This window comes from Malaclemys terrapin, chromosome 1, assembly GCF_027887155.1.
Source record: "Malaclemys terrapin pileata isolate rMalTer1 chromosome 1, rMalTer1.hap1, whole genome shotgun sequence".
In the NCBI taxonomy this organism is placed as follows: Eukaryota; Metazoa; Chordata; order Testudines; family Emydidae; genus Malaclemys; species Malaclemys terrapin.
Genome location: NC_071505.1, coordinates 204331968 through 204358890, shown reverse-complemented (window position 1 = coordinate 204358890; position 26923 = coordinate 204331968). Strand labels below are relative to the sequence as shown.

Genomic DNA, 26923 nt, shown 5'->3' with positions numbered 1-26923 from the left:
CCTTTCTAGGTATTGAAGTTAGGCTGACTAGTCTATAATTTCACAGGCCCTCTTTATTCCCCTTTTTAAAGATAGTACTACATTTGCCCTTCTCCAGTCATCTGGGACAGCACCCATCCTTCCTGAGTTCTCGAAGATAATCACTAATGGTTCTGAGATTGCTTCAGCTAGTTCTTTAAGTATCATAGAATGCATTTCATCAAGCCCTGCCTACTTAAATATATCTAACTTATCTAATATTCTTTAACCTGATATTTCCCTATTTAATGAACTATTATGAGATAAAACAGAAATTGGCCTCAACTAAAAGAGATGAAGGCAATGTCTCTGATTTTCCCTCCTGCCACAGCTGTACTCAGCACAGGAACTTAGGGTGTTGGGGAAGGTGGGTATTTCATCCCAATGTAAATTAGAGCAGTCTCAGGGCTACTCTAATTTTTCTATTATCAAGTTATAGACTTACATGGGATACACACTGTGGCATTGACAAACTGGTCAATTTATGTATGACCCATAACAACTTAACAAGAAGCACTGAAATGTAATCAAGACAATCTACTGGTATGTTAATTTCAAAGTGATGTCCTAGACCAGCAATCATTAACCCATTTATATGTAGTAATATATATCAAGGGTAGATGCTAAATGTATTTGTCTGTGTTAAACTTCTAACAAGATACAGGTAAACAATGTGATCTAATTAGCTTGTAGATGCTAAAATCCTGTTCCTGTCTTATAATGCTTCATTACTGTATTCTATTAACTCAAAGATCAAAAATGTAAGATACTACAGGAACTAATAATATTATTTACATTGTCTTCAGCTTAATTATGTATGTTATAATGAACTGCCTTGATTGTTTGAATGACTAATTGCATTGTGTTAATGAATACAACTAGTTTACCTGTGTATGCACAGGAAATAGAAGATTAGCTTCAAAGCAACACTCTGCACTGCCAATTCTTCATCGGAGAAAGGTCATGCTGTGACAACTGCTCTCAAGAAGTGTATTAGCTTGTTAGACGACTATAAAGAAAAGGCCTGATCCTTTTTATCTCAGGTCTGCTTAAACTTTGACAGGGAAGGTCTCAGGCACAAGACTGAGATCTCCAGATTTACTCTGGATTTACCCTGGAATTCTCATAGAAGAATTTGAACAAACTCTACACCTAGACTGCCCAGTGGACTAGAACCTTTTACATTGATTCCAGAAAAACTTTTGCAAATCAGCAGCCTCACCACCTCAGCTATGAAACTGGCCGCAGGACTTTTTACATATCTGTGTATATATATTGAGATCTTAACCACTGCAACGCTCTTCCTTCTTTTTCCTTTTATTATTAAAACCTTCAGTATTAGTTACTAAAGGATTGGGATTTGTGTGATTATTGGGTAAGTTTTGAAACTCATACTGACCTGGGGATCCGTGTCCTGTCCTTTGGGACAGGTGGACCTAACATATGGTGAATCTGGTTTTCAATAACCCCACTCTATTAGACTTGGCTCTCTAGGTGGGGGTCAAGAGCTGGCATGCTTAAAGGGGACTGTATTTGGCTTCTTGATAGTCAGCGTGGTACTACAGAAGCTATTTTGTTACTGGCTTGGTGAATCTAATTATTGAATAAACTACCAGGTTTGGGATTGACTGCCCTATTCTTTGCAGTCTGCCCTGAGTATAGCATCCTCAGTGTGGCCCATCCAGTCACCCAGTCTCACACACACACAAATCATTACAATATCTAAGACCTTGCCCATTGTATGGCTTTTTGTATCTAGTCTAGCTACACCAGTGCAAACCCCAGTGTAGACACATTGCACAGATGTAAAATGAATTTTCACTGCTGTGGCTTATCCCAGTTTCAAATAGTTTAACACTGGTGATGCAAAGACAGAAATTTCTCAGGAGACGGCCAAGACTGTAGCATGAACTCCAACAGAAACTAAGGCCCATCACAAACTTCACCACTTTCTGTTCTAAGTGCAAAGTTCATTTCTTTGACTTTGCTTTCTCTACCATAAATATATAGCAACATGTAAATAAAAAATCCAGAAGACACTCCACCACACACTCCTCCCTCTGGGGAGAGGATGAGAACAAACATGTGACAGATGTTAGTCCCATCGTTTGCTGCAATACTGAAAGACACTCAGATACTATAGTGACAAGCACGGCATAAAAACCAATAGAGGATAGAATTGAATCTACACTGGGGGGTTTGTACTGGTGTAAATGTACCTGATATAGACAAGTCTTAAGTGCATTGAACAGATTTTATGTATTCATCCTCACAATACTTAGGATGTCAGAAAATGCTACTAACCTCCACTTTGAAGATGGGGAAACTAAGGCACAGAGAGATTAAGTGACTCACCCAAGGTTAACCTGGCAGTCTGCTGCAGAGCCAAAAGGTGAACCCAGGTATGCTGAGTCCCAGTTCACTTCCTTAAACACCCCATCTCTCCACCTGTCCTAGAATATGTTACAGCAGCCGAGAGCCTTAGGAGCATTCTAGCCCCCTCCTTCTGAGCACACACCATCTGCTGGGGCTGGGCGGATGGGTGAAGTAGAGCCAACTATGCCACCTCTCTGCCTTTGAGGGAAGGCCCGATGCTGGGGATTTTCCCTGGTGGTGACATTGTGGCAATTCTGGCCCCTTTCCACTATCAGTGGAAACTCTGCATTGGCCCTAAAGGAGGAGAGAAAAATGAGTGAAAAAAGCAGCACGATATAAAATAGGAGATGGGGAGTGTAATTATTATAACATTTAGCTAGAGGGGAAGGTTCTTTGTATGTTTATATTAATATTTGAGAACTCATTCACTCGTTACAGAAGATGTAGTTCAATAAAGCTTCACAGCTTTGTCATAAAAATCCCTCGCTCTACCCCATGTATCCCCCCCAAGAGTGGTATAATTGCCTCATCTGCCTGATACCACACAATTTGTCAAATGATTGGCACATCTATATCAGAATGCCCCCCTTAGCAGGTCAAAATATTTGTTGGAGCTATTCGTTGAATATGTAGCACTCCTGTGGGAGATAATGCAGGGTCCTGTCAAACCTCAGTGCCCCTTTAATTTCCAGGGGACATTGTGAAGCCAATTTGTGTTTGAAAAAAAAGTTTGACAATTGTATTTCAGCAAATGTGAAGGAAAATGGGAGGAACAAAATAAGAGACACACAAGAAAACAACACTCTTCTATATACTCAGTCAGAATTTAGTCATTTCCATATCATGAAACATGTGGTGGGGAAGTACTCTCAAACATATAGAAATAAGTTTTTTGAAGTGGCAAATTTTAATTAAAATAATTCTGAAGGATATTTTTCATCATCCTTTTGGAGCTGGAAGGCCACACTATTGCCAGTATTTCACAACCCATAGGATGGAACTTATACACATCTTCTGTTTCCATGTTGCCATCTTGCACTCTAGTGGCATATATGTTCTTGTTTCTAGTTTACTATTACTACCTTCCTACTACCCCTTGTTACCTCTCTTTAAAAATTCAAGGTTTCTAAGGAATCCCGGTCCTCCTCCTTTATTGGCCCAGTTTTCTCTTCTGAATTCTTTTCCCACCACTTCATTTCCACACCCTCTCATGTGCCCAGATGGTAGTGCTCATGAATCCATCCATCCTCCATAAACGCAAAAATAGGTCTGTTGCCTTTCAAATTATTGAGGGCCAGATTATCCACCCCTTTCTTGCTTTGGAGAGCAGTTACTCAGGATATGTCTGCACTGCATACTCTACCCTGCTCTGGGCATCCAAGCCCGTGAACCTGCACTTGCCAAGCTCACCTGCTAACGTCCATGCTGCAGCAGAATGAATGCCTCACCGTCTCAGAGTGAGGTACAGCTCTGGAACAGTTGATGCACCTGATGTGTGCTGCCATAGCTGTGGTTTCTCCACACTGATTCCGAAGCAGGGTCACAAGCATAGACTAGTGGGATCTCATTGTCATGAGGTGTGAGATGACTAGCAGTAGGTCCAGAACTTTTGCATTAGGAAACACACCTTCGAGGAGCTTGCATCAAGTCCCCCATGCCAAGAGATACACGAGGGAGGCCATACCACTCCAGAAGTAGGCTGCTGTGGACATCTGGAAGCTGGCTACCCCAGACTACTACAGACCCCAAGTTAACTGTTAGCGTGGTGGAGCCTTGTGATGCAATTAGGACTGTGGTTTACCCAAAGATGGTGGGCAAAACTAATGTGCCCAAAATAACTGCTGGCTTTGTAAGAATAAGCTTCCCAAACTGCACCATGGCTACAAATGTGCCCACAGTTCGCCCTCCACAAGGAGCAAGCAACTATGTCAACTCTTTGGTCAGCCAAGGCCTACATAGCGATGGAGTAGTATCCTTTGTAGGATACTACTCCATTGCTATTAGGGATGTAAAAGGTTAAATGGTTAACTGGTAAGCATTAGGCTTACTGTTAACTGGACCTTAACCGTTAACCCCTGTAGCTGGCTGCGGCGGGATGGCCGGTGTGACCCCGAGCGCAGTCACGTTGGGCCGGGCGGGCTGGAATGGCCCTGGCCACACTGGCGGGACCCCAGCCCAGGCCGGTGGGCTGGAGTGGCCCCACCCCACTGGCAGAGCCCCAGCTCTGGCCACACTGTGCTTGCAGGTGGGCTGCAGCGGTCCCGGCTGCGGTGGGCTAGTGGGGCCCTAGTTCTGGTGGGAGCCCTGCTGTCCCACACTGCCCCACTGCTGGAGTGAAATCAGTTAACGGTTAAACGATTAAATGATACAATTTTAATCCTTTCACCGGTTAACTATTTTAACCAATATTTCCATCCCTAATTGCTATGCCGGCCTTGGCCGACCAAAGAGGCAGGTTTGTGAACACCAGTGCATGCTGTATTGGCAAGGTGCATGATGCCACGTGCTAAGATCTGGCGTTTACCGGTTTGGACAAGCAGTGACCTTATTTGCTCCAAATTACATGATTATCAATAGGGTCTCTGTGCCCACTCATGACAGCAGACTCTGCTTACACTATCCTGCCATGGCTCATGAAACCATACCCTGAGCTCAAAGAACCTGGCAAAAGAAAGCTCAATAAATGCTTGGCAGTTGCAGGCTGGTGGCTGAGTGCACATTTGGCAGATTCAAAGCAAGATGTTGCTGCCTTCAAAACTGTTTGGACGCAAGCGTGGCCAACACTGTCCATTTTATTGTGGCATGCTGCACACTGCACTCTGTTTGCAAGGTGAAACAAGAGCATTTTCACATGGAGTGGACTCAAGTAGATCTCAGCTTACCAGTGAGAGAAAGGGGTTGACAAGCTGTAACCTGAATGTGATGGAGATCATAATACATGTTTTCTTTATTTAAACTGTGCTTTTAAATACACAGTTCAATACTCCCCTCCAGGTTAAAAAGGAAGAATAGTGTAAAAGATTATTCAAAACGTGAAAAAGTAACCCATACTTCAGGTTCATACAGAAAATAGCACTATATAATCTGGAAATATGGAAAAGAATATTGAATATATCACATTAATTTACCATTGAAGTAGTTGGAGTGGTACATTCTGAATGCCAATACACTGCTTTTTATTTAACAAGTTAAAGGGCTCTGTCATTCAAACGTTACAATATATTGTGTAAGGGCATTTTGGGCTGAATAGTGCCGAGATGTATACCACAGTCAACCCCACAGGATACTAACTAGGGCAGAATTTAGCTATATTTTTTTTTATAACATGCCCTTATTGTGATATTCAAGTGTCAGACAAATTAATTTAAGTAAAAACAGAGTTCTGGTTTCTTACTCTCCCTAACAAAAACAGCAGCAGAACTTTTCAGTGTTTAAATATTCTACACAGGGCAAAACAAGTGCATTTTGTTAGTGTAATCTTTTTTTTATTTTAGTTACTTTTTCACATATAACTTCATGTAAGCTACAAAAGTTGTGAAATGCAAAAATGGTAATAAAACAGCAAACTTAAAACAGTTTAGATAAAAAAACATGTGTCTTCCCCCTAACAATGACCATTAAAAATGAACCACATTTTGATGGATTCATTCAATAAACATACCATACACTTTTCAAAAGTAAACAGAACAACATTAGAGAAACTAATACCATCAACAGCATGAAGTATTTAGTTGATTGATTTGTAAAGACAAATGAAATCTCTAGGCACAGTTTTAGGCATTATAGAGGACACAGAGGCAACAGGTTAGTGTGCACTGTTCTGTACAAAAATACAGTCTGAATAAATTACATTGCTAGCCATAAGATTAGACTTCACTTACCAGTTAGTTCATTGCATGTTTAATAATATACAGTTACATGCTAATCCATATATCATTCATATTTCAAACACATAGGTCTCTATATTTATGTCTTTAAAATTTACATGTTGAACTTACAAAAGCTAAATGTAGTTGTGCAAGAAATTCAAAAGAGTGGGTTGGTACTTGTCGCACCGGATAGTATACTTTAAGCTTAAAAAATAAAAATAACTAGCCCTGCTTGCAAGTTCACTATATATATTTGGAAGAGAAATAATGGGTTTGTGGTGTGAAAAATTAGCTTGCTAGTGAGATAAAGCCACATACAACTGAAATGATGAAGGCCTGATGTAAGAATAATATATAAAAAATGATGTCTATTGTATATACACTCCAATAAAGGAGTGTTTTATTCTATGGGTAGAAAAAAATATTTCCGCTTTACATTGTATTTACTTTTCGTTTGGTGCCAAAACATACAATATTCGGCAATCTTGGCCATGGTAGGGGAAAAAAGCAGCAGCATAGGCTAAAATTAGGTGCCTAATCCCACACTTAGGCTACTAAATAAAAAGGACCAGATTCTCATAAGTTTCCCCACACACAAACCCCACTAGTTTTATTGAGTTTAAGGCCAGAAGGGACCATTAGATCATCTAGACTGACCAATATAATACAGGCCATTACATTTCACTCAGATGCCTCTGAGTTAGACCAAAACATTTCAGTCCTCAAGAAACTAAACTTTGTCCCACAAACAGAGAACAGAAGAGACCAAGGTGCCACCAATGCCCACAGCCCCTGCAGTGGCAGTGAACTGATTATGTGCTGATCACCTGTAGATCCCATTAACTTCAATGGAAGTTGCAGGTATTCAGAACCTCTGAAAATCAAGCCCCGACTTTTGATGCCTAAATATGGATATAGGATCCTAACTTTAGGCACTCAAGTTTGAAAATGTTTGCCTAACGGCCTTTTATGTTATGAATTGTGTGTTTTCCAGTATATGTGCAACTTATGTGTATATGCATTAGCCCACTGAATGTGTTCTCTCTAGCTATACAGAAAGAGAAAGAGGGAGTTTACTAAGATTAGTAGATATGACATAGGTCTAGCATTGTACGGCTTCCTCTCCTTGTACTAAGCAAAGTGCTGTGTAACTGTCAGCACCAAAGCACTGTTTCCCCTAGAAAGGGGCAGAGATCCACTCACAGTAGACTTAAAATTAGCCTAATTCCCATTCCATCACACAATGTTCCTAATGCTGCTAAATAAGAGCAGTGTTATGCTGCAGTCCAGAAAGATTTGCAGTTAAAGCCAAGGCCTGGAATGTGGTTAAGTCACGCAGGAAAAAATGCAAAATTCCAAATATTCTCAGCTGCATGCGAGATAAAGTGAAAGGTGCTCTCCTTCTTTCCCTCATGCCCTTTTACCCTCATCCTTCAGCAGGCCACACAAAAACATTTAAGTGAAGCTATCATTTTGCTCTGTCATCCTAGTCTAGCTAATCATCACTGATCCAGGGAAGAGTGCTGATGCTGACGATTCTCCTGTGATATTATACACTCTATCCCAGAGAGGCCTAGGTTTGTTAAGAACTGGGTCTTGTTTTTTAAAGTATTTCTGTCAAACAACAGGCTACAAGCAGGTTTATGCTTCTTCTATGCCTATTGCTGAATTGCCTCTCTCTGTAAACTGTGGCGAGTACATTTAATAACATTAGGACCACATCCTTTTGCAGAACCAGCAATACATCAACCATACGAATGCATGTTTACAGCTTCAAAGTCCCTGCTCTTACAGGGGCCCAACTAGGATATATTTTAAATTTCTCCATTAACAAAAATAATTATTTCTAAAGTTGTATATTAGAACTGTATAAAAATATGTTCACAATTAATTCAAAGTACCCAAATAAGCAAATATTAAACAAAAATAAAAGTTATGCTGTGTAAGTCAATTTAAAACCCTAGTTTAACTTGGCTCTCATTTCATTTGTATAGCCTCTGGAAGTTTTAAGTGGGAAATATTCAGCAAGTAGTAATTAGACAGATGTCAATCAACCCTTTATACTCAGAGAAAAACAAATATCTGAGCTTACATACTGTACTGATAACATTTTTATACTATACATAACTAGATCTCAGCTACGTTCTTTCAATTAGAGACAGAAAGTAACTGGATTTTTAGAAAGTGGCAGTCTCTCTCCAATAAACAGCTTTTTTTTTTAAATAAATACTTTTAATAAGTACCAAGCAACTAGTTATTTTAGATTTAATCCAATTCCATCTCAAATTTATATGAACTTTTAGGTATTTCCCATCAAAACAGAGCATAAGGGCATACAGAGAGAGCAACCAATTTTAAGATGTTTATTTTGCATTACTAACCCAAAATGGAGATCGCGATCCAAGCCTCGTAAGAAGGCATACAAAGTTAGTGCTTTAACCACTGCACCACAGCAAACATTACCATTTTGAGATGTAATATGTTTCTTCCTCTGCATATGTTTATATATTATATATATATATTCATTTATACTAACAAATGCCTTCTATAAAAATAGTTGGACTTGTTATTTATGCATTTTTACTGCACAGTTTGGAAATTAAAAGGGCATGAAGACAAATGCAGCTCATACATGCATTTTATTTGCCTCAGGGAAATTCGAGGCCCCATTACCCCTCACCTCACCCCACAATACTCAGAGCTGAGACAACTTCCAGCCACATAATTAGAAGCATATGTCTCCAGGTTTTGACTTCCCTTCAGGGATCTGCCACAGTTGGCAGGGAAGATGTGGATTGCCAATGCATAAACTCCCATTGTTGTTTTTTTTTTTTTTTCAGCAGACTGTCCAATGCAGACATTAGGAAAGTCATTGATCATTTACATTCATTGCCCCCAACACATGGTCATTTGCAACTAATTCCTCAAAAGCTTTTTCTAGCAAGTGACCAGGGCCCAACACCACTTGATGTAAGATGGCACCACCTGCTTATCATGACATCTGAATCCACCATGATATAAGGAAACTTCTAAATGGAGCTTATGATAGCTGCTCCCCTGCAGGCGATGGCAGAAGCAGGCACTGCGTTTTCATTCCAGCAATGTCACTCACAAGGATCGCTGTATGTAGATCCTTTGCTTGTTGTCAAGAAAAATGACATTAACGTATCAGCAGCTTCCAACGTTTGCCTGTGTAAGATTAGCAATCTTAATTTTCGCAGTTGTCTTAAATGGATGTAAAAGCTAGTTATAGTGTTTGCAGCCAAAAGGCAAAGGCTATTAAATCAACAGAGCAGACTGCTTGGTGCTCCACAAGTATTCTAAAAAACAGCGAGTTAGAAAAGATGGAGAAATCCTTTTGTTATTTCTTTTCTTTTTCTCAAACTAAAGTAGTACTAGTAGTAGTCTTCATAGATCTTAGGGTTCAGGCAATAAAGGAGGGCACCCCCAAATGAAAATATAGTTGCACCCCAAGCCAGGCCATAGCCCCAGTTGAACTCATGGTATATTTTCAAGTTGACTGTCTCGATGAACTTGACTGGATAAAGGACTAGGCTGCACGCCTGAAGAACAACTGAAAGAGAAATTAACCAAAAGTCAGAAGAGGGTTTTACTCATTTACATAAAACACACCAAACATTACATTACCAACACTCACATTAAAAATGTGGTTTTTGGTTACATGAACCTATTTGAGCTAGCAGTGAAAGAAATAGCAGCTTATCGGTGTAGAGAACAATTAAATGAATTGCAAGAAATTTGGACCCCACTTCTTGATACATTTGTGTAAAGAATGTTGAGATAGCTCAAGTAATGCTAAACTTCCGTTCCATCTGACCTCTCCGCTTTTCCTCTCCCTCTGTCCATCCTCCAATCTCCTCCTTCCCTTTTTAAAATATTGTTACCCCCCATACACACACTCACACACACATTCCAACATGTTATTTCTGTGTAATATCATCTGATTTTGTATTGTTTGGTCTTGCAGCTTTAACAAGTTGTAAAGTTGCATAACTGCATAATTTAATTGGCTATCTTGTGAAATGTGAGGTATTTGATAATATGCACAAGCAGCAAGTCATTTACCTTTTTGTATTTTTAAAAAAATAATCATAAAAATGCCTTTGGTCCAATTTTTATTTGTATATATTGCTCTATTTGTATATAAAAATAAACTAACACAAACTATAGAGCGTATAGCAACTCCAATATATTCCCTAGGAGATGAACAAATGTTATTGTTATTGTATAATTATATGATTCTATTTGTTCCCTGGAAATTTAAAGTAGCAGCAATCTCTTCCCAATGTCCTTTTTGCTACCTTTTTTTAAGTCTGGAGTTTGGATTCTTTCTGTAAATAAAACAAAAATGACTAATCTAATAGATACTACAAATAGAACACATTGAAGATGAGGAGGAATAAAGGAACCTGAAGAAATACAGTCCACACTCAACCATTTTATTCTAAACAAGAAGTAATATGGGATATTAATTAATATGTCCAATTACAATATAATTCTTATGGAATTATATATTATGTAGACATCACCCACTGTAATCAGGATTAACAAAGGAATTCATAAAGCTTTGTCACCTATTGTAAAGTCATAAAACTCTAATACGTGGAAAAATATTTGCTGCATATGGTAAATACAGAGAGGAAAAATATGTCTTACTCCGGCTCTAAACTGATGAAACAGAGCAAATACTAGGAAGTGAGATGCTTAAAAATAATTATTTTCCAGGATACTGTTCCTGAGAGAGTGGGAAGATTTCATACAGCAAGAGGTATATGCTACAAACACATTTGCAATGAAATTCAATAAATGTGATAACTATTGCGTTGTATCCTGACCAGATGTAATAAGCTGCATTGTGTGTGCATGCAAGGATGAAGAACCTAATTTTCTATTTGGAGAGCTCAGTTTTATAAGGGTCCATTCTTCCCTAATGCAGGTACATAACTACCATTAGCATAATTGGGATAAACAGTTATTGGGTTCAATACAAGGATAAGTGGGTGAAATTTAATAGCCTGTATTATGCAGGAGGTGAGACCAGATGATCTAATGGTCCCTTCTGGCCTTAAACTCTACGAACTGCATGTGCACAAGAGGAGAAAAGACACCACAGCAATGTGATTTCCAGCCTTTTTTCATCCTAAATACAGTGTGCCCCTGATCTCATGAACATTTAAGCAGATGATTAACTTTGTGCACAGGAGCAGCCCCATGATTTCAGTGGGACTATTCACAACCACAATGATAAGCACATGCTTAAGTAATTGCAGAATTGAGGCATATACTGTTAAAAGCACAGAGCTATCTGATATGATAGCACATTTTTTTTTAAACAAAGAAATATATTAAATGTAATAAAAATAAGAAAGCTATTTAGAGATAATTCTCTATGAGCCCCGTGCCAGATTAAAATTACACTAAAAAAATGACTATTCTGAATTACAGAATTCTGTCTGAAATTACATTGCAAAATTATAATAACATGAAATACATCTTAATTGTATTACCCTGGTGTTTAAACATTTATTGCACAAAAAATCATTTCAATTTTGCTTTTTATATCCTCCCTGTGCACTCTTTCCCTCTTTTAAGTAAATGGCTTTAGTGCTACCAAAAGATGCCAATTTGAGTGCACTAGAGACAAAAGCCCTCAATTTACTGGCAGAAAAGGAACTGCAACAACAACAATAGTGCAAAACTGTCCTGCCAATGCAGCTCAACCCAACATTGTCTCATAGACTTTAAAGCCAGAAGGGACCATCCTGATCATCTAGTCTGACCTCCTGCACATCACAGGCCACAGAATCTCACCCACCCAGTCCTGTAATAAACCTATAACCTCTGGCTGAGTTACTCAAGCCCCTAAATCATGTTTTTAAAGATGTCAAGTTACAAAGAATCTATCATTTACTCTAGTTCAAACTAGCGAATGATGCATGCCCCATGCTGAAGAGGAAGGTAAAAAAATCCCTAGGATCTCTGCCCATCTGATCTGGGAGAAAATTCCTTCCTAACCCCAAATGCAGTGATCCTGCGCATGTCAGCAAGACCCACCAGCCAGACACCTGGGAAAGAATTCTCTGTAGTAACACAGAGCCCTCCTCATCTAATGTCCCATCTCCAGCCATTGGAGATATTTGCTACTAGCAGTCAGTTGGGCCACGTGCCATGGTAGGCAGTCTCATCATAGCATCCCTTCCATAAACATATCAAGCTCGTCTTGAAGCCAGTTAGGATTTTTTGCCCCCATTGCTCTCCTGGGAAGGCTATTCCAGAACTTCACTCCTCTGATGGTCAGAAACCTTCACCTAATTTCAAGCCTAAAACTTGTTGATGGCCAGTTTATATCCATTTGTTCTTCTGTCAACATTGGTGCTTAACTTAAATAACTCCTCTTCCTCCATGGTATTTACAGAGAGCAATCATATCTCCCCTCAGCCTTTGTTAGGTTAGGCTAAACAAGGCAAGTTCCTCAAGCCTTCTCTCGTAAGGTAGGTTTTCCATTCCTCCGATCATCCTAGTAACCCATCTCTGCACCTGTTCCAGTTTGAATTAATCTTTCTTAAACATGGGAGATCAGAATTGCACACACTATTCCAAATGAGGTCTCACCAGTGCCTTTTATAATGATACTAACACTTCCCTGTCTACTGAAAATACCTCACCTGATGCATCCTAGGACTGCATTGCCTTTTTTTACAGCCACGTCACATTGGTGGCTCATAGTCATTTTGTGATCAACCAATACACCCAGGTCTTTCACCTCCTCTTGTGCCAAGGTCATGAATGAAAATGTTAAATAAGATTGGTCCCAAGACCAATCCCTGAGGAACTCCACTAGTAACCTTCCTTCAGCCTGAGAGTTCACCTTTCAGTCTGATGCGTTGTAGTCTCCCCTTTAACCACTTGCTTATGAACCTTTCAGTTTTCGTATTGATCCTCATCTTCTCCAACTTAACTAATAAATTTCCCACCTGGAACAGTATCAAATGCCTTACTGAAATCCAGGTAGATTAAATCTACTGCATGTCCTTTGCCAAAAAAAAATCAGTTAACTTTTCAAAGAAAGATCAGGTTGGCCTGGCATGATCTACCATTTGTAAAACCATGCTGTATTTTATCCCAGTTACTGTTTACTTCTATGTCCTTAACTACTTTGTCTTTCAAAATTTGCATACATCCTAGGTCAAACTAACAGGCCCGTGGTTTCCTGGATCACTTTTTTTCCCTTTCTAAAAAATAGGAACTATATTTGCAATTCTCCATTTACAGATTCATTAAAAATCCTTGCTATTGGGCTTACAATTTCATGTGCCAGTTCCTTTAATAGTCTTGGATGGAGATTATCTGGGCCCTCCGATTTGGTTTCATGGAGCTGTTTGAGTTTGACTTCCACCTCGTATGTGGAAATTTCTACCTCCATTATCTTCATTTCTATTAGCCACCCTGTCACTACCACTAACCTCCTCATTACCCATACTAAAAAGTAGGGTAAAGTATTAGTTTAGGTGTTGGGCCATGCCTAGATTATCTTTAATTTCCACTCCATCCTCAGTGCTTAGTGATCCCACTTCTTGTGATCCCACTTGTTTCCTTGTTTTCTTTTTATTTATATGGCTAAAGAATCTTTTACTATGGTTTTAATTTCCTTAGCTAGGTCCAAGTCTGCTTGCCTTTGGCAGTTCTCACTTTTTCCCTACATCGTCTGACCTCCAAGAGGGAGCTTTCCTTGCAGAGCCTTCCCACCTTCCATTCCTTGTAGGCTTTCTGCTTTCTCTTAATCACTTGTTTGAGATGCTCTCTCATCCAGTTTGGTCTGCAACCCTTCCCTATGAATTTTTCCCCCCTGATTGGGATGCAGTTTTCAGATAGTTTCTGCAACTTTGACTTAAAGTAATTCCAAGCCTCTTCCACATTCAGTTCCTTGACTTCTTTGGTCCAGTCCACTTCCCTAACTAATTCCCTTAATTTTTTTTTAAAAGTTAGCTCTTTTGAAATCAAGGACCCTTGTTGCAGATCTATTTTTGTTTATCCTTCCATTTCGTTTAAACTGAATTAGCTCATGATCACTCAAACCAAGGCTGGCCTCTACAATCAGTTCTTCTATGAGGCCCTTACTACTCACTAATACCAAATCTAAATTGTTATCACCTCTTGTTGGTTCTGTGACTATTTGATGAAGAAATCTGTCAGCCATCACATTTCAGGAATATCTGGGACCTGACGTTATTAGTAGCACTTGTCCTCCAATCTATATCTGGAAAATTAAAACCTCCCATAATCTGACAATTCCCAGTAATATTTATTTCATTATTAAAGAGGTCTCTATTCATATCCAAAATGGATCCCGGGGTCTGTAGCAGACCCCAAGTACTAACCCAGTGGAGCCTCTGTTGCCTTTCTTCCCCCTAAGTGATTTTGACCCCAAAAGACTGTTTTATCCATTCTATCACTTTTAATTTCTTTAGAATCTACCTTGTCATTAATATCCAATGCTACTCCACCACTTTTACCTTTATTTCTGTCTTTCCTGAACAGCACATACCCTTCAATATCTGTACTCCAGTCTTGACTAGTGTTCCACCATGTTTCTGTTATCCCTGTAATATCTGGTTCCTCTTCTACACCAGAAATTCTACTTCCTCCGTTTTGTTACTGAGGCTCCTTGCATTGGCCTACAGATATCTTAGTTGTTTCTACTTGGCTTCACCCAGATTCTTCACCTGATTAGGTATGGTCATTCTACTGCCTACCTGACTGTTGGTGTCATTGATACTGGCACTTTCTTTTCTCTTGATGTCCATTCTCCTACCCTTTATTTTTCCTTTCTCCACTGCTGTATCCTCTCTTACTTGATTTTCCTCCAGCTCAATGTTAGAATCAGGTATGGAGATTGCATGAACATCTTCCAGCCATCTCCCATGAATTCCTAGTTTAAAGCTCTTTTAGTCAGTTGTGCGAACCTCCATCCCAGAAATCGGTTTCCCTCCCTACTCATGTGGAGTCTATCCCACAAGAACGGTCCTCTGTCCATGAATGCCTCCCAGTGATCGAACATCCCAAAGCCCTTCTTATAGCACCACTGCACGAGCAATCTGTTGATCATCATAATCTTGTCTTGCCTTGCCTTCATTCTCATCATCTAGGGACAGGCAGAATCCCACTGAATATCACCTGAGTCTCCATTTTTAATACATCTTCCCCATCCTGGCATAGTCTCTTTTGATGCATTCCAGCGAGAATCCAGTTGTGTCATTTGTTCTCACATGAAGGACAATCAGTGGATTATTTCCTGCTCCCATATCTTAGCTCCCAGCAGACAGCACACCTTTCTGTTCTCCAGATCAGCTCTGGTGACAGGTCCCTCTGTCCTTCTTAGTAGGATGTCCCCAATCACATAGACCTGCCTCTTCTGATGGTTGCAATTCTTTGGCCTTCCTCCTTCCATTCTCTCTGACTGCAAGTCCTCATATCTTTTGTTCTCTCCTGCAATCTTCTGCGAGTCATCCTCTATCTATCTGAACTTTGGCTATCTCAATCGACTTTTCCCTCTTCTTGTAGAACTAGCTGCTCTTTTCTTCCTTGTCCTCCCACCTTCTGTTACTGCCTGTAGTGCCCCTTCATTTTCCAACTCAGCAAACCTGTTCCTGAGCTCTACTTCTCCTTCAGTAGCCAGTCTTTTCCTCTGGCTGGTCCTTGTAATCACATGCTTCCACTGGCCACTTTCCTCATCCAGCAATCTACTCTCACAGTTCTCCAGTCCAGCTTGCATCTGCCAGTCCTGAGTTTTCCCTTCAGCCTCCTCTCGTCTTCCCCTTCCCCTAGTGCGCTAGTCCTTGTTACAAACTGAAATATTCAAGTCCAGAACACAGTGCAGGGTTTGTTTTTATGAAGTATTCTACTGCATTTCAAAGACTTCTTTCCTGGAAGTTGCATTTGAACCAGCATTTTATATAACACTGTATATGCAGAACAACAACACTTTTGAAAATAGGAAAAAAGTAATCCACTAGCTTTTTTCATCTTGTTAAAAAATGTTATGGTATGAAGAGTTTGCTGAATAACAATCAATGCAGCCGTCTATTTGGAAAATGTTTATGAAAATGGAGTACTTCTATGTAAATACACCTCTACTCCGATATAACGTGACCCCATATAACACGGGTTCGCATACAATGCGTAAAGCTCTGACACGCTGCTCTGAGCAGCGTGTTAAGGGTGCCGGGCCGGACCGAGGCCGAGGGGTTGGATAAGGGGCAGAGGGTCTCGGGGGCGGTCAGGGGCACACCCCCCCCCAGGGTCTAGGAGGCAGGAGCTGTGGGGGGGGAGCAATTTGGGGGGCCCAAAAGTCCCAGAGTAGCCCAGGGGATTAGCAGGGGGCCGGGAGCAGCCCACTCCACTTCCCTCACCCCGCCCCAGCCGTGTCGCTCGGGGGAGAGGGCTTGGGGGAAGGGATCCCCCCCACACTCACCGGCAGAAGCGGAGCAGCCCGGTCCCAGCCCGCTCCACTCTGCCAGCTCCCAGCCACATCGCTCCGCTTCCCGCCACCGGTGAGTGCAGAGGGCGTCCTTTCCCCAACCTCCCCACACTCACCAGCAGCAGGAAGCGGAGCGCCGCGGCTGGGAGGTGGCGGAGTGGAGCGGGTTGGGACTGCGTTGCTCTACTTCCCATGCATGTGACTGCGGGACTTTTCCCCAACCTCCCCACAGCGACACAGCTGGGGCTGGGGCTAGGAAAGCGGAGCGGGCTGGGGCCGCGTCGCTCCGCTTCCTGCCGCAGGTGAGTGCGGGGGGGCGTCCTTTCCCCAACCTCCCCGCACTCACCAGCAGCAGGAAGCAGAGCAGCCCGGCCCCAGCCCGCTCTACTCCACCAGCTCTCAGCTGCGACGCTCCGCTTTCCAATGCAGGTGAGCACGGGGGGCATCCTTTCCGCAACCTCCCCGCGCTCACCGGTGGCAGGACGTGGAGCGCTGCAGCTGGGAGGTGGCGGAGTGGAGCAGGCTGGGGCCACATTGCTCCACTTCCTGCCACTGCTGGTGAGTGCCTGTCAGGGGGCAGGAGGTGTGGATAGGGGTCGGACCAGTCAGGGGACAGGGAGCAAGGAACGGGGGGCCAAAGCAAGTTCGATATAACAAAGTCTCACCTATAACATGATGAGATTTTTTGTCTCCCGAGGACCATGTTATATCGGGGTAGAAGTGTATACGGCTTCTCACCTCCCTCCTCTCCCCCCCCACCCCAGCACACACTGAGTAATACCACACACTGAGTAATAACTGCTAGGTGCTATAATTTCAAAGATAAGCACACATGCAAGATATAGATATGAAACAACTAAGAACAAAGTCAACCAAATCCTGTGCATCATGCCCTTATAGTCACTAGATTTGGATGCTAATGAGCTGAGAAGGGAAGTGAATTTCAAAGACATGGGCCCTCGGATAGGGAGCGTGTGCCCAGTTCTCTGTCATGAACTGTTGAAATCCAGTCTCTGAAAGCAACCATTTCCTAACTGATCTCCACTGCCTTGGAATTGTATAAGGCAAGAGAGAAGGGTCTCTCAGCTATAACTGGTCCCAAACAGTCTGAACAGGGCTTTAGGGTACTATTCAGGGTTTTGGTGGTGGCCTTTAAAGAAAATTCCTGTCATAGTCCTAAAATTTATCAAAGGGGTGGGATTTCCTGCCAGCTCCCTAGCCAACCATTGTCTGGGAGCAGAAGGCTGACCCTACTTCTTGCTGCCCAATCTCCTCAAACTGAAAGAAGAGATTATTCAGGGTGCAGGACAAGAATCTGATCTTTGGGCTGGGAGGCCGGTCTCTAGGTATGAAACTGTGACAGTGTGTACCCCTATTATCACACCTTTTAGAGGATCATGGTAAAACTTGTACAAAGTATGAATTGTGAGGGATCATTTGAAAACGTATGGCACGCTGATCATTATTGTCTTGGTAAAATGTGTGGCCACATAGTATGTGAAGTTATAAAATTCCACTGTGATATTACATGTTCCAACATGTTCCGGAGTGCAGTCACAAACTGCTTCTCCAGAGACAAAAAGCTAGCCAATGCCTCAGCCAGGTGTCAACGAGATCAAATGGACCATCACCTGATTAAGTGGCCATTCTTCAGCATGAGAGAGGCTGTGGGCAAAGAATCTGAATTTTGACAAAGAAGCAACTTGAGGTTCCTGTCCACACAGACTTTCTGTCTCCTGCACCTCAGCTGGAGACAATTCTTGCACAAGAGAAATAACTACAAGATGACAGAGCAAACGCCCCAAGTCATCTCTTCTTTTCTCTCTACCAATGGCATGAACAACACCTGAAGAAAAAAGGAGTAGCATTGGACTGGGGAGGGATCCGGATTGAAACATTCAGCCACTAAGACAGGGGGAACTTGTGATGAGCGAGACCTCTGCTTTGAAGTCACTTAACTAATACCTAACTTAACAAGCTGCGTTATTACTTTTTGTTTCTTTGTAACCAAATCTTTTATGCCTCATTACTTGTAATCACTTAAAATCTATCTTTCTGCAGTTAATAAATCTGTTTTATCTAAACCAGTGTGTTTGGACTGAAGTGTTTGGGAAACTTCATTTGGGATAACAGGATTCAAGCATATCATTTTCTATTAATGAAATGGCGGACTTTATATGAGCTTGTATTGTCCAGCAGGGCAGGTGCAGAGCAGTATAAGATGCACATTTCTGGGGGAAAGTCTGGGACTGGGAGTTTACTGGTGTTGCCCTGCATTGCAATTCATTAGTGGCTGGCTATAGCACTCAGGCAGTATAACTTAGCGTGACTTACATGCTGGAGGCTGTGTGTGAGCAGACCAGCAGTGGTTGCTCTCACGGCAAAGCAATGGAAAAGGTACCCCAGATTGGAGAATTGAGGAGACACAGCTGTCCAGTGGTCCAGATTGTACCCTGGGTAATGTCACAGAAACTATATGCAAGAATTGGGCAGAACACAAAGATAAGTAGGAGCCCTGACCAATATTCCCTTTAATTTTTTCCATCCAGGTGTGAAATAAATTTTGTTATGTGCACCGAGGTAATGTTCGGATGTGCGCCACCAGTAGAAACAAAATACCTAGATATAATATATATTTTTTAAAAGTTACCATAGAGATAATTACTCTAGTCAGGAAAGGTTAGGCATTTTAGAATGTACTACTCAAAGCATTAAATAAAAATTATGAAATGCATAGACCAGTCAAAAAAACTAAAATAACACACTTTGAAAAACTAAAATTACAGAGAATATATGTTCACTGCAGGAAGTACTAAGAACTAACAACAAACAACAATAACACAAGTATGTGTTGGGAGGTGAGTGTGAAAGACTGCGTGTGTGTGTGTGTGTGTGTGTGTGTGTGTGTAGAGAGAGACATACAGACTGCGCGCGCGTGTGTGTGTGTGTGTGTGTGTGTGTGTAGAGAGAGACATACAGACTGCGCGCGCGTGTGTGTGTGTGTGTGTGTGTGTGTGTGTGTGTGTGTAGAGAGAGACATACAGACTGCCTGTGTGTGTGTGTGAGAGACAGACAGAGATTGTGTGCGCTGCGGAAGTCTCTGAGAGACCGTGCGCTGTCTCTTTAAGGTAAAGGCACTCACTCACCACCTGGAACAGCATTCAGACCTCAGACCCTCGAGGTTGTCCCCTCTCCTCTGCTGGAGTACAGGGGCAGGAGGATATCCTGATATCAGCACCCCTCTCCCCATTCACTCTGCACAGACAGCAGGAGAGTCCCAGGAGTAGCAGGGCTCCAAGGCAGAGGGCAGGAGCAATGTGAAGCACTGAGGGGGGGTGGATCTAAAACTAGATCATGCTTAAATACTCACAACTAACTAATGCCCTACTATGGAAATCCCTTTGGGGACACTCTTCAAATTTCAGTGTGTAAAGCTTCTGACACATCCTGGAAACAGGGGGCAGCATTTGCCTGCTCATTTTATTAGTCGTTTCTTATATTGCCCAGTGCTCAGAAACAACTATCTGGATGAGAGCTCTATTATTATAGGTGCTGTATGAGGAAGAGACAGCCTCTGCCATCGAGCGTATACAAACTAAAAGGCCAAGACATACCAAGGATAGTGGGATATACAAACAAGCAAAGTGATCAGGTGATGATTGACTAGCATCTTGTTTGCGTCACAGCGTTTTGTAGGGAAGGGGCTTGTTTTTGTTCTTATTTTTTTTTAAATATAACTTGTCCTCAATTGCTCCTCTACTTACCCATTGTTAATTTCAAACATGTACTAAAATGTAAACTATCCCTATCTGCTGTTCTAGCTAACCTTCTGCACTGTGTTGGCCCACTCTCAATAATTAGCCAGGGTTCCTTCACTACCTGTTGTGCCTCTGCCTTCCTACTCCCCAAGTATCCTACTACACACACACACACACACATACTTACTAGCTAAGGCCTTTTGCTGGGAGAAAAAAATAAAAGTGGTAGCCAACCACAAAAGCCCTCAACAATTATCCAGAATCTAAAGTCTTTGGAGGACACTCTCACAATGTGACATGGAGTGGGCTGATTCCCATCCTTACACATTCTCATCTGCCCCCACCACACACAGTCAGTGGCTCTAGGCACTTCTTTTGTTCCACCTGGAGTAGATATCTCCATCTGAAGGGAGGGGGAATAAATTCTTAAGCACAATCATGCAGGTTTCTGGAGCTGGGGACCCTATAACCTCTAAAATATTCTGAAATCCACAAAGAATCTGAATCTAGAGACATCTGCATGGAAGGCAAACGCCTCTGTGCTCCAGCCTAGATGTCCCCAATAGCATCACAGGTCTCGCAGGGTGATGCCTGGCCCCTGTCCAACTCCAAAGATATTTGAAAGAGCTGCAACCCTTAGGAATAAATGACAACGTCAGCATTAAATCCCAAAACCATTCCCCACAGATTTGCCAGGCAACGTTGCACAGGCAGCTCTTCTTGGCCTCACCATATCCCTCCCTCCATCACATTTTGGGCCATGGCTCTTAAATACAAACAACCTAGGGTAAAGGAAACAGGTAAATTATCTTCCACATAGTAGAGCATTAATATAGTCATACTGATGTAGGTAAGTGTGAAGAGCAGAATTGTTGTAATAAACAAGCAAATTTATTTTAATCCCAGTGGAAAACATTGGGATTCTTTCTCAGGCTCTCTCCGAAAAGAGAAAGCAAGGCTTTTATATAAAAAAGAAAAAGCTACAAAATTTAATAAGATATTAATTAAGCAATAAGTCATGATAGACAGTATATTTCTGGGCAATTACTGCACAGTATTATGAGACATGGAGTCAAAGGCCAAATGAGAAACCACCAGAGAAGTACAATAATCCCATTTCCCTAGAAATTAACTGCCTGGAGTGTTTTATAATGTTATGGTTGAAGGGGAGTTTAAAAAAGAAAAAATAAGAGAGAGACTAGTGCGTTCATTTAGTGGGCATGTGTCAGTTAATTCACACACAGATCAAAAAGATCCATTTCTACTCAAGATTTCTGAACCCATTTTGCATTTTCTCAGTAAAAACAAATGAGACAGACAACAGTAATATTACCTGCATAAAAGTGTGTCCCTATCCCTGCTAAATTGCAGCAGGCCAACTGCATTAATACATACAGCAGGGGGCAGCAGGATCCTTCCCCAGAGCTTTGTTTCAGCTCTAAATACCCTTCAAATTCTAAAAGCCTATCTTTTCATATCCTTGAAAATGGCTTTTTTTTAAATCCATCTAGCAGACTAGATGTATCTGTCAGTCTCTTCATTATGGGCTATCAGAGAGGCTTAATCTGTTGGCTCCAGCACAGATATGATTGACAGGATGAAGGGAAGCCATGCTTGGTGGATCTCGCGGGGGAGGGGGGAATATATCGTTTACCGGCCAAGCCAAAAACACCAGAATGCATAATAGGACAGGATTTGGTATGGCAATTATATACTGTATTGCAGAATTCTTGGGGCCTATTTGTTTTTAAAGGTCTTTCTTGAGGTCTCACTGTATCTCTGGATAAACTGTTCCATTTTGGTGCTTTGAAAATCAAAGAAGAGCTTTACAGTATACAACAACCGTTAAAATTAATAACTAAGAGTTAACCAATTAAATTAATTCTCTGGTGGTGCAGGAGCAGAAATAAACACCTTTAAAATTTAATCCCATTTATTTTCATCTTTATGGCTTCGGGGTTCATTCACCATTACGAATTAATTGTTCAATCTCAAATTTTAAAAAAAACATGAAAACTTATCAGAATGGGCTTCAAGAAGAATAAAGGGGGACATGAAGCAACACAAAATAACCTACTCAAAAAGCTGGTACTTTTGAGTTATTCCCTGCAGTCCCTCATGCCGCAGGTACTTCAGACAATAATTATTTGTTTGCAATGGATTTAGAAGCTGCAAGACTGCAAATGTAAAAATTATTGACCTATTACAAAATTGATATCCCAAAAATGCTTAATACTATTTAGCATAAGACAAACAAAATGTCTCTGAACTATTATGACTACAGTGGACATCTACTGCATGAAAGTGAAGCTGTGCTCATAACATTTTAAACACAGTTCTGGAAGTGATTAGTTTATTTACCTGCTGCAAAGAGCATGACTGCGAGTGGTCTGTAGAACCGCCTCCGAGACCCCACACAGATCGAGATCAAACCAATCAGGAAAGCTATGAGAATGATGGTAGCACCGCCCAGAAGCAAAGCGAGAGTCGCTATCTGCCAGTCTAGAAAGAGAAAGAAATAAAAACAATTGCAGCAAAACAACAAACACTTCCCCTACAGAGGAAAAGGAGAACTATGAAGGGTAACGAGCATATCAAGCCCTGAGGAAACTCACAACCATTTTTTCTTTTTGTAAATGAGTGCAAATCCTTCAGGAGTTTTTAAATGCTTCATATGATAGATACAAGTTTAAAGACAAATCCTGCAATCCTTTCTCCAGATTCAACTGGGGGTTTTGCCTGAGAAACAACTGCAGGAGTTGAGTCTTTGGCTTTGTCCAGTTTAGGAAGAGAGGACAAGATTAGGTCAGGATTAGTTAACATGTGTTAGTTTAGTCCAATCTAATTTACAGCTTTCCCCTAGTATTAACCTTTATTCTACATTATTCTACGTGTCCTTTGGAATGGTGGTTGAAGCATGAAGGAACATATGAATCTTTAGCGCATCTATCATGTAAATATCTTGCGATGCTAGCTACAACAGTGCCATGAGAACACCTGTTCTCACTTTCAGGTGACATTGTGAACAAGGGGGCAGCATTATCTCCTGCAAATGTAAACAAACTTGTTTGTTTGAGCAATTGGCTGAACAAGAAATAGGACTGAGTGGACTTGTAGGCTCTAAAGTTTTACATTGTTTTATTTTTGAATGCAGGGTTTTTTTTTACATAATTCTACATTTGTAAGTTCAACTTTCATGATAAAGAGATTGCACTACAGTACCGTATTAGGTGAATTGAAAAATACTATTTTGTTTTTACAGTACAAATATTTGTAATCAAAAATAAATATAAAGTGCGCACTGCACACTTTGTATTCTGTGTTATAATTGAAATCAATATATTTGAAAATGTAGAAAACATCAAAAATATTTAAATGAATGGTATTCTATTATTGTTTAACAGTGCGATTAATCTCAATTAATTTTTTTAATCGCTTGACAGCCCTAGTTAATACCTTGACTTGAGCATGTCAAGGCTGACCCTCATGAGGAGCATTGTGGGGTCTGATCACCCATTTATGAGTATGAAATGGGAAGTGAGGTAGCCACACAAAAAATTTCTTGAAGGAAAAAAGAAGACACATTCAATAACCTGAATCATAAGACTCAGAAGAAGGAGGGAGATATTACAAGCAAGAATTCATTTTGAACTAAAAACAAGGATAAATCCAGAAACTTCCCAGTGCCAAAGTAATGACTGTAATAAGCAGAATGGGCTAAATCCTAAAGTTCTTACTCTAGATGCAAATCCTTACTTACAATGAAGTCAATGGGAGTTTCGCTTAGATATAACTGCAGGAATTGGCCCAGTGATAATTCACAATCATCTTTGCAGTCTGGAATCACGTATTTCTGTACACTGTAAAATCCACCCCATGCACAGGGCCAGGTAATCCCAATTTGAGGGTTTAATCTGAAATTGAGGGGGCCTTGTGCTGACCATGTGCAAAGAAGCGGATTTCAACCTTAGTCCCATTGCAACAATGTGGATCATAGCAACAACTCCAGTCATTCAGAACTAGAAAAGAGATAATCACCAACACAAATCCCTACAATGAGTTAGTGGGGAGAGAAAGAGCTATGGATACTTTGGATCTCTCACTGTCTGGCACATCTAGTGCTGATATTTCACTTGGAATAGAATAGCAAAGTGTATGACTATTAACTCTGTACCACAGAACTGATTTAGGACCTCATTCTCAGCATGTATTTAGAGATCAAATATTACCAGAATAAGATCAAATCAAGAAGAATAAATTGCCCAGAACCTTTACATTTATTTTTAAAGGCAAGCAAGCAAAATATGTTCAAAATTAAGCACATTTTGGTTTCAACAACTAGTTAGAAGGAAGGACTCCTACAGTATGGATGATGGATGAAAGAAATGAAGAGGAAGCTGTGAAAAAGGAAGTTTGTGAATGCATTTCTAAATGAAAACAGTATTGTTTTTTGAAAAGCCATATTTGTGCATGTTTTATTGTCATGCTATTTAAATGTTTATGCATATATTTTGTCATTTTAATTACTGAAAAACACCCAAATAATATTTCAAACTATTTATTCTTTGTTTTCTTAGCTAAGCAATCATTAGGAAGACATATGCTCAGGTGATACTGTGAATTTCAGTTTCTCACACATAGAAATGAGCAAGAAGGACATGCCTCTTAGGTCCTCTCTACAATGGTGAAGTTTGAACTGCTGTAACTACACTGATGTATTTATGCCAGTGTAAATACATTCTACATTAAAACAATATATACATAGTACACAACTGATTCAAACCCATAAAGTAGACACACTGCAATAACCTGAAGAGGGGCTTACCACCCGCATGACTTATCCCAGTAAATCACCAGTAAGTCATGTATGAGTGGAGCATCTCTTTGCTAATGGGTCTGCGCCAGCGTAACTATATAGATGCAGTTACATTAGAGAAATTTGTAGCAATGAAGACAGGTCCTCGGTGACTGAGGTTCAGATATTGGACTGTCTATGGCCTGGGAACCAGGAACTCTTCAAGTCTCCTACCCTGACTCAATATATGCAGTTAAAGAAGTCATTTACTCTCTCTGTGTGTTTTTCTATTAGTGAAATGGAAATACTGTCTTATTTACCTACAGGAGTATTACGAGAACTGATTGATTAATGCTGATATGACAATGAAAATTTTAAATGATTATCATGTTACTGATTTATAAGACAGACACTTTTCTAGTAACAGAATGCTGTGCAAAATGAATATATAAACATAGCAGCACCCACAGATATCAAATGGAGGAGCATCCCACCAACATGGAACCACATCAGAGAAAACCCTACACTTAAAAATTGCACTGGTACAAAGACAAGACAAGTAATTCATCTCACCCAGAAGGTAAAGCCCACCGAAGAGTGCAAGTATAAATCAAATTGCATACACATGGAGACACTAAGGAATGAAAATTTTCAATGCTTACAAATAACAGGAGATTACATGTTATCTTCAGGATGATCAGAAGCCAGAATGTCTCCTTAAATAAAGGTGTGTGACACTGGAGCTACAAGGTGATGAGAAAGTTAAGAATGCTACTGCTTTCCAAAGGGATTGCAAATAGGTAATAGATAAGGCAGGAAGACAAATCAAGTGGTAACAATAGTCCAAGTACAAGATGTGAACTTGGAGTAACATCTTAGCCACCAGCTCAGACACATTATGGATTTTGGAAAGGTTAAAAACAACGATACCACCATGTTTCATTACTGATGTGGGCTGTAAGCAGACAAATCAATGTTGACAAACACCTATTTTCCAGACTAAAAGATTTAAATTCAGTGTGATTACTCACATGTATAAAGTGATGGATGTGACTGAAAGTTTGAAAATTGAGGCCTTATTGATCAGTATTAGTTTTATTGGTTCTGAAACATGATCCACTTACATTGTAATAGTCCAATACATCATAGCAGTGCATCACATCAACCAACAGAGCAAGACTTTGGTGACTGCAACAAAGTTGTTAGAAATTGTGCTAGTCTTTTCACTATGCCTAAATGGTAGACATCTTATATAATTTGGGATTTAAAAGAATGGTCTCCTCAAATTTGAACCCAAATTTAGAAACTTAGATTTTGAAAGAATGGCTTTTTAAAAATCTACACCCAATTGAAATATTTCCAGGGTATTTTAAAAGCTTAAAAGAAAAGGTATTTTCACTCATAAAGTGTTTGCAACACAAACATTGCAACACTGAGAACCTGAAATTGGTCATGAACAAAAGTGAAACTGACTTAATTGATTTTCATTGGACAAGCTGAGAGAAATGCAAAAAGAAAAGTAATAAGTAAATTATGTTTTAAAATTATTTCAGTTTTGAAATCTAAGTTGTTGTTAGTAACAAGTAAAGAATTACATTAAATGTGTCAT

General features: G+C 40.5%; 1 protein-coding gene across 1 annotated transcript in view; it reads right to left on the bottom strand.

Moving 5' to 3' along the window:
- Positions 1-5319: 5319 nt before the first annotated feature.
- TMEM47 (transmembrane protein 47) overlaps positions 5320-26923 on the bottom strand; it is a 36631-nt gene continuing 15027 nt past the window's right edge. The window contains exons 2-3 of the mRNA XM_054005908.1: positions 22881-23021; positions 5320-9837 (exon numbers count right to left, since the gene is read on the bottom strand). Of these exons, the coding sequence (XP_053861883.1) occupies positions 9659-9837; positions 22881-23021 (320 nt within the window). The 3' untranslated portion in view covers positions 5320-9658. The remainder of the gene's footprint in view (positions 9838-22880; positions 23022-26923) is intronic.